Source organism: Sinocyclocheilus anshuiensis, unplaced genomic scaffold (genome assembly GCF_001515605.1).
Source record: "Sinocyclocheilus anshuiensis isolate Anshui unplaced genomic scaffold, SAMN03320099.WGS_v1.1 scaffold351, whole genome shotgun sequence".
Classification (NCBI taxonomy): Eukaryota; Metazoa; Chordata; class Actinopteri; order Cypriniformes; family Cyprinidae; genus Sinocyclocheilus; species Sinocyclocheilus anshuiensis.
This window is the reverse complement of record NW_015552551.1, coordinates 441675-451074: the sequence shown is the minus strand read 5'-3', so window position 1 is coordinate 451074 and position 9400 is coordinate 441675. Positions and strand designations below refer to the sequence as shown.

Here is a 9400-nt window from a genome sequence, read left to right as displayed (position 1 = left end):
ATAATGGCGTTTTTTAAGAATTAAAAATAATCTGATTTTGGAGTTTGACAATGAACACATTTCAACCATGCTTGGGACGGCCCACATAAATGAGCAAAAATGCTTTACATGTCTTGAAATAATAATTTCTAAACATTAAACATTGACTGTCAGTCTTTATTCATCTGTTTCTCGTTGTTTCTCATTAAAATTAATTAAAGTAAATAGTGTAAATTACATTGCAAATGTCATAGATTAGCACATTGTAACGCAGTGTTACAACTTGCCCCATCTGCGCAACTGGAATTTAAAACTGGTTAGTGTCTTCTGCTAGTTATCAAAGCATTAAAAAACTATCTGAACTGATAAATAACAGATTGGAGATTCAAATAATAGCAGATTTGTCTCATTTTAAATGAATAATAAAAACTGAGATAAAAAATTTACTTAAGCCAGAATTTAAATGTTACTATGGTAAAATAAATATTCAAACCACGTGTGTTACAACTAACACCCCGTTACTTTGTGCATCGCACTCGTCGCAAGTTTATTGTTAAATTGTTAAATGCCCTTACATATCTCTGTCACCATTATAAGTGTTTGATCACCACATTTGAGTGATCATTGCAAAAAATGTGTTTATGTATATATATTCTGTTTATGTATATACTGTATTCTATATATAGTACCAGTCAAATGTTTGGACACACGAATGGGAAAGTGTCCAAACTTTTGACTGGTACTGTACTATAATATACACAAAGAATATCGGCCGATATATCGGTATCGGCCTTTTTTTTACTCCCTAATATCGGTATCGGCCCCAAAGAAAACATATCGGTCGGGCTCTAATATATATATACACACACATAGAGCCATTTGTATATAAATAAATGGCTTTATTTGTCGAGCAGCTGTAAATTAGGCATAATAATATAAAGTCGACCAGTCATTATTGCTAAATAAACTGCTATACTGCAATATATTGCTAAATATTGTCAAATAAACACTTTCTGATTATCCTGTTAATATATGTATGTAAATTATAAACTCAAATACCTGCTTTTTCTGACATTATTTTCCCCAAATTTTTCTAATTAGAGAATGACCAATTTTGTCTTTGCTAGGTTTTAATTGTCTGGCCTGGGCCTGGACCTGGCCTGTGTCTGATAGCCTTTTTCCTTCTCATCCTCTTCCCATCATACTTTGGCCTTCCGCATTTCACCCAGCAAGAGATTCCCACATGCCATCCTTTATTTCTCTCATATTTTTGTGCTCTGTCATTTCTATTCCTCTCACGCTTTTCCTTGCGTCTGCTCCTGCTGCTGCATGATCCAAGAATGCCGTAGGGAGCAGAGTCACAGACGCACATTTAGGAAGTCTAATGCCAACTATTCACTGTAACGTACTGTATGTTGAACACTTTTTTGTATACCTGTCACCTTTCGTGTTAAATTACTCTTTATTTTGAAAAGAGTTGTGCTTGTTTTGATTGCCTTTTTACCATTATATTAATATTAATCAATATAAGACATTACCAAATTTCATGCACAGTTTAATGCATAGTACTGTCACATACAGTAGGAAGGAGACAGAGACAGTAAGAGACATGAATGATAAAAATAGTTCTGAAACAAAGTTTGCGTCTAATCTGAAATAGGCCTCAGTTTGTTTGCTGAGTTATATGTATGCCTGTGTTTGTTGCTAATTTTTTCATCAACTCCTATTCTTCACGGTGGGGAACAGGTAACAATGCCAGCCTAAGCCTGAAGCAAAGTGACAAAATTCATCACCTGAAGAGTCCTTAAAGAAAAGAAGGAAAAGACATTTCACATGCGAAACAGAATTTTAAAATTGTGCTTGTGAAAATGTGTCCCAAAAGTATTCAACATTCTGTTAAACCTCCTGTGCCTCGTAATGTTAAGTACTAAAAGCGTAATGCTGAGAGGCTTATTATAGAGACAGACAAGATGCTTATCCTGGGCTTGGAATTAGTGCTGTCACTACGTTGCAGTGTTGTTCAGGATGACCTAAGCCAATCAACTAACTGTGTGCCTTGTTGAGGCCAGACATCATCCAAGTGTCACCGTCACTAATGCGGAAGTCACTTTGGCTAAATCAGGAGGAAATACGGGTGCCTAAAATCCTTTTCCACTACTGTTAAATTGCACGCACACACACACACACATCCTTATCACATCCTACGAATCTACATCCCCTCCAGAAGTCTGAGATCCGCTAGTGAGCGACGCCTCGTGGTACCATCACAGAGAGGCTCAAAATCACTTTCCAGAACATTCTCGTTCACCATTCCTGGCTGGTGGAACGATCTTCCCACCCCTATCCGGAATGCTGAATCCCTGACAATTTTCAAGCGACAGCTGAAAACGCATCTCTTTCGAAGCTACTTGACTTCATCATCATCATTATAAAAAAAATAAATAAAATTCTCTCTCTTTATTTATTCCTTCTCTTTCTAGCTTGTACTTATTTGAACAATGTCTAGAAACTTGGTATTACAAGCACTTCCTGTATCTGTTTGCCTCTTTAAGAAGAATCGCTTTATGTATCCCCAAATTGTAAGTCGCTTTGGATAAAAGCGTCTGCAAAATGACTAAATGTAAATGTAAATGTTATCAGAGGCTCATCATTGCATGTCACTGCATGCTACCCTGTTCCTTGGTATCTGTTGCTATGGCAACGTAGAGCAACATAGTTCCATGTCTGCCAAGTTATGGGATGGTTGTTAGTGTTTTTGCTACAGATCTGATTTATAAATGACTATAAACAAACAAAACAAGCTAGCAACAACCCTCATGATGTTTTTCCTTTAATGCTACTGCTGCTTTGGTTGGTACATTTCAGGACATTATGGGTGTCATATTTGAATTTCTGCTTACTGTGGTGGGGAAATCTACAGAATTCTGGAGAATGAATAAAAATATGGTCAAATGTGTTTAACAATGTTGCATAGTGGATTATTTAATGATCAGTAGATTGTGAATCAATATAATACACAATATAAATGTTCACAAGTTTGGGGTCAGTAGGATTTTTGGTATTAATATTTTGAAAGTAATTAATATTTTAATTAAGTGAGAATACATTGAATTGGTCAAAAATGACAGACATTTATAGTATTTCTGTATTCTTTTTACTTTCCATACATTAAAGTATCCTGAAAAAATGTAGCACAGTTCCTGCAAAAATAGTAAACCGTACAACTGATTGATAACTTTACTTATAATAAGATTTTGATAACAATAATAATAAAACTTTGATAAGAAGAAGAAATGTTTCTTGGGAACTAAAGCAGCATATCAGAAGGATGATGTTACACAAATTAGAATTTTTTCTGAGGGAAAAATACTACATTATATTGCATTTTATTTACTCAGTTAAAAATGTTGAAGCTAAAAAAATTTAATATTATTAATAATAGTAATGCATAAAATACATAAAGTAGATTTGTAACTCACTAATTCCAAATAGAATTTAAGCTTCTATTCTTTGTTTTTAAATCGTTAAATGGTTTGGCACCTCCTTACCTTGCAGACCTTCTAGAACAGCACATACCTACTAGATCTCTTAGGTCCTCTGATCAGCTGCTTCTAATTGTTCCTAGGTGTAGATTAAAACTTTGGGGCGACAGGGCTTTTTCGGTAGTTGCACCTAGACTGTGGAATCTCTTACCCCTGCATGTTAGAGCAGCTCCAACTATAGTTAGTTTTAAAACTCGGTTAAAAACTCAATTCTACTGGGTATTGAGGGATGTTATTGAATTTTTCTGTTTTACCATTAAATTTACTTTTAAACATAACTTTTGTATGTTAATGTTTTTACTTATTTGTACTTTTATTGTACAGCACCTTGGGCAACAGTAGTTGTATTAATGTGTGCTTTATAAGTCAAATAAACAAACAAACAATGCTGAGAATGGCCAGTTAGTGTCTAGTGACTATTATCCATTGCTCGTGTGTCTGAATACCTAGTCAATCGTAGGTATTTTTGTATAACATGGTGAATAAGGGCCATGTGAATTCTGCTGAGGTTTCTGTGGAGTTATTGGAGCCTATAAATACTAAATACCTAAAGATGACATTACAACCAAACAGATTTTTCACTAAATGAGCATGTCAGAGCCAAGCATTCCAAGTTCAAGGAGTACATTATGCTAGTGAGCAGGCAACTGGATCTAATTTTGTTTCTTTCCCACCTCTTTCCCAGTTGACAATGTCTGTTTGCATGGTGTTTGACTCTGGAAATTGAGCGGCACAGATTCCTGTGTGGTTAAAGACCAGAGAAGCAGGCCCCAAAATAGTGTACAAAAGGAGAACAGGACACTTTTGTAACTTATGTTTAGAATCAGCTAGCCTACTGTTCAAATAATAAAAAAGCAACCTCATGCTGTAATGTTCCCAAAAATGATTCTTTGTTTTATGTTAGCGTTATGAAGTAAAAAGCACTCTGTACTTGTGCACGAATGCTGATAAATGGCACAGTGTACCAGTACTTGATAGTTTGGTCATTACTTTATAAAGGCACATTTTTTGCCTGAGAGACTGTTCTTTCCTGCAGAGCAAGCTAACTCAATAATCCATTTATTTTAAGGGCTTAGGGGCATGATCCAGCCCTCTGATTGCTGCTGCCTGCCACTTGCTTTGTGTTTTCCACAATTTAGTTTTGTGTATGTGTGTCCATTTCAAACAGGAAGCAGGAGAGTATTGTGGAGCTCTGAAAGTTTTACAACTTAGTTGCTTCATTAATTCTTTAATTGGACACGTTTAATTGAGTCTTGCTCTGAGTGATGTCACGCCAAGAGAGAATGTTTTTCCTCTGCGTGTTTGTACGTTCGTGTATGTTTGAGACAACCTTTCATATGACCTTCCTTTTAAGGAACTGCCCATACATGGCTGCTTGGCAAGTGTTGTGTTAGCAATATCTAAGTTTAGATGCTTCTTATGTAGACGAGTGCTGATGTTGATAAGAACCTACTTCTGGAATCTGTGTTTGTGTGTGTGTTTTAGCATCCATACAACTACTGATCTCAACCGCAGTGGCTTTTAATCATGATAAAACACATTTCAGCAAGTCCACCTACTGCATAATCAACATTTACGACACCTCGTAAGATCAGGATTCATTTTTACTCCTTCCCAGCGCATACTGGAGGAGGGGTATAGTGAGGAAATAAGAGCTGTCTTCTCTCCGCTGAAACTCACCCAGGGCTGCCACTTCTCCTGCTGGCTCATTTCAGCGTGATGAATGTCATGCCAAAGACTCCATGTCAAAAAACAAAAAGCATTGCATTATAGGTTTGGCCGATTTGTCTGCTGTTGTCAGGCTGAACTCATCTTCACCTCTTCATGTCGTCCAGCTCTCTCGGACACTTATGTGTTGTTTATTTTAAGAATCAGAATCACTTTATTTGCTTCAGTCATGCAGTAGAATTTGGCCTTGGTTGTGCAAACAAGACAACACAATACAGTACAACACCTGGAGTTAATAATAATAAAACTAGACAAATGTCAGCCAAAATATGGGCAAAGTGATTGTCACTCTTTCACTTCATCTGCTTTCATTTGGTCCAGTGAAAGCAGACATTTCAGTAGGAGGCAGTAGTTTATTGTAGTCTGTATTGTCTGTTGGCAGTTGTGTGAGTGTATTGGTTCAGACAGGGAAGAGCTCATGCCAGGCCACTAAACACAGGAACCTACCCGCCGCCAGTGCATTACAACATCATTGCTCTGCCTCTGATTGGACGGAGGATAAGGGAAACCCCAGAGCTGATTGGGTGGAGTCATAACGCTCCGTTGGTGTTTTTTTTTAATGCAGTTGGGGTTTGTAACTGTTTTCAGATGCCTTAGACAACTTATTTGTTTATTCTTCTCAAAAGCATGTTTTCTTGGGCACAGTTGTGGAGTTCTTTATTTTTCCAACTTTAATTACAATAACTACTTTTTAATTGGTAAACTTATGAGCATTTAGAACTTTGTGCCAGGATTTCCTCATGGAAAACCTGGGAATATCAGGGAATTTTAAAATTGTCGTTTCTTGGCCTGTGGAGGTTATGGAAATGAATAAGTGACGTGACGTGGCTTGTTGCCAAGTATGGTGTCCCATACTCGGAATCCAAGTGCACACACACATCAGTGAGTAGTGAACACGCACACACCGTGAACACTCACTTGGAGCAGTGGGTAGCCATTCATTTGCTGCAGCGCCAAGGGACCTTGGTGCCTTGCTCAAGGGTCTCACCTCAGTCGTGGTATTGAGGGTGGAAGAGAGTGCTGGTCATTCACTCCCTCCTCCTACAATTCCTGCCGGTACAGAGGCTCGAACCCACGACCTTTGGGTTACAAGTCTGACTCTCTAACCATTAGGTTTTAATTTATTTGTTTTAGTTTCAAGGTTCAACAATAAGATTTTTTGTGCCAGACCATTTGGCCAGTATATTTAACATTGTTAGATATTACTGTTGTGATATTACTCGGCTTACTGTTGAGCCTCGAGTTATGTTCAGTTGTGAAATGTGCCTTCTTAAAACTATTTTAAATTAAAACAGAACAACTTTATTCAGTAATCATGAATAAAAAAAGTTATAGAAATGCATTGTCCAAAAAAGTGGGTTCCTTGATGTTCAGTTTGTTTCATTAATCTGTCTCTCTCCCTATCTCACTTTTGTCTCTCTTAGATGTTTGTGCTTAATAAGGCTGATGACACCAGCTGCTCCCTGCATGAGTTCACCATCACCGGCTCAACCTATGCTCCGGAGGGACAAGTGTAAGAGTACACAAACACACTCAGAGCACTTGATCCTTCCCAAAACATCTTGTCATTTTTACCTATTCAAAATAATCTAATGCTCATTCTGGTTTGTATTTACATCCCTTCATCTTGCAACAATGATCTCTCCCCTTAGGCTGAAAGCCGACAAGCCAGTGCAGTGTGGAGAATATGATGGTCTGGTGGAACTGGCTACTATTTGCTCCCTGTGCAATGACTCCTCGCTGGACTATAATGAGGTCAGCAGTGTGTGCCTTGGATCTTCACAGATGCCACATTTACCCTTCTGAGTTTAACAAAGAGTCTCAATCAGTGTTTTTGAGTCTGTCCTGCTCTCATTGCTGAAGTGTTAACCATGCACCCTCTGTTCCTCAGGGATGGGCAGCTTTTTAGTTTGTATGTTTTGAACATTTGGCTTGCATTTCTCACCTCTGTGCCATTGCCATGGTATCATGGTTTCTGCATTGCATAACATCATGCTTATTCCATGGTTGTCAGGTAGGGTAGAGGACAGCGCAAGTTAGAACAAGCCGAAGAGTTTTAAAAGACGCCACGCGAGTAATAGTAATATGTTAAAGGCAGCCATATCAAGCAAATATTTTAAAAGTCTTAGTCCGTGTATTCTGAACATGTTTTTAATATGATAAATAAACGACCTAATTCAGTGTCGTGTTCCACCACCGTAGTACATGCTTCCTGCTTCCTGGAATAATGCAAATATTTCCACAGAGAGTGACCAGCATCCTTCAAGTGAACTGTGAACATTAGAGATCTAATAAACCATTATACAGTAGATGTTAACACATGAGCCTTGTGTTTGAATGTTGAGTAACAATGTTGAATGAATGAGTGAATGATGCATTTATATAGTGCTTTATTGTGTATTCTTGTACACCCAAAGCGCTTTACAATCATGTGTGTGTGTGGGGGGGGTCTCTCCTCAACCACCACCAGTGTGCAGCATCCACTTGGATGATGCGACGGTAGCCACAGCACAATGGTACCAGTGCGCTCAACACACCAGCTACAGGTGGAGAGGAGAGAGAGTCATAGAGCCAATCAAGTGGTTGGGGATTATTAGGAGGCCATGATTGACAAAGGCCGTGGGGGCAATTTGGCCAGGACACTGGGGTTACACCCTTACTCTTTACGAGAAGTGCCATGGGATTTTTAATGACCACAGAGAGTCAGGACCTCGGTTTAACGTCTCATCCGAAAGACGGTGCTTTTTGACAGTATAGTGTCCCCGTCACTATACTGGGGCATTAGGACCCACACAGACCACAGGGTGAGCACCCCCTGCTGGCCTCACTAACACCTCTTCCAGCAGCAACATAGTTTTCCCAGGAGGTCTCCCATCCAGGTACTGACCAGGCTCAATAATCAGGAAATGCGGGATTTTAGAGTTGTCATTTACAGTTTTGGAAAGGTCATGAAAATAAATAAATAAATTTCTATAGCAAAAAATAGAATAAAAATGTCTATAGCAAATAAACGTTTATATACTGTACTTGACCATTCTAAAATATTTCACTGGTTAGAAATTAGTCTTTCCATTAGTCCATTCACCTTCCAAGCACTGCCACATTCAAATTTCAGGACGATTTTGGTCATACTAAAGATATTGGTACATATGCATAACAATTCAAATCTATCTGTCTGTCTGTCTGTATTTTTTTTAAAGAAGTTGGTACTTCTATACAGCAAGGGCATTACATTAACGTTATAGTAAAGACATTCATAATGTTTGATAAATATTTATTTTTCAAATAAATGCTGTTCAAAACAATTAAGCAACACGACTGTTACCATAAATCATAATAATAAATGTTCACATCAAAATATTAGAATAATTTCTTAAGAATTTTGAGACATTGAACACTAGTAATGGCTGCTGAAAATTCAGCTTAGTCATCACAGGTTAAATTGTTAAAACTGTAGTTATATAACAAAACTACTGATTATTTTATTATTTTGATCCAATAAATGAGAGCTTCTTTCAAGCACATTATGTGCATACATTTTCCAATTAATTTGCACTGAAGGTATACAGTTATGGTTGCCAACCGTTCCGTATTTAAGGCATCAAAGAAGCGTTCCGTATGAAAGCTGTACGGAACGCAGTTTGTCCCGTATTTAAGGCATATGCCGTATGAACACCTAGACCATACGAATAACAAACTCTAAATTGAGAATTAATCATTATTTTTTGACTAGTGTTTGATTTGTGAACATAGCCGTTCCAGGGAGGCTTTAAGACCAAGCGGAATCCTCTGCCGGCTGGTCGCTCCCGCTTCACAGTGAGCGGGACTCACGGAGTTGGGTTTTTTAACGACCGCGTTTCGACTTCAGCAAATCTGCTGATTTATAATCAATGTTGGAAACAGTTGTTTTGCTTAATATTTTTTGGGACCGGTGATATTTTTTCAGGATTCTTTGATAAATACTTTTTTTTTTTCTTTTTTAAAGTATAATAATCAAGATAGGAAACCAATATTAGAAATTGCAATAATATTTAACAATATTACATTTTTTTTCTGTATTTTTGATCAAATAAACACATCATTGATGAGCATAAGAGACTCCATTTAAAAAAACATTACAAATCTAAAAGGTATACCTGCGTGTGTGTGTG

At 37.6% G+C, this 9400-nt stretch overlaps 1 protein-coding gene across 3 annotated transcripts in view; it reads left to right on the top strand.

Annotated features, from left to right (window-relative positions):
- The window catches only part of LOC107664409 (sarcoplasmic/endoplasmic reticulum calcium ATPase 1-like), an 88532-nt gene that overhangs the window by 64880 nt on the left and 14252 nt on the right, over positions 1 to 9400 (top strand). For all 3 annotated transcript variants that reach the window (XM_016454969.1, XM_016454967.1, XM_016454968.1), the window contains exons 9-10: positions 6674 to 6762; positions 6902 to 7004. In XM_016454969.1, the coding sequence (XP_016310455.1) occupies positions 6674 to 6762; positions 6902 to 7004 (192 nt within the window). The remainder of the gene's footprint in view (positions 1 to 6673; positions 6763 to 6901; positions 7005 to 9400) is intronic.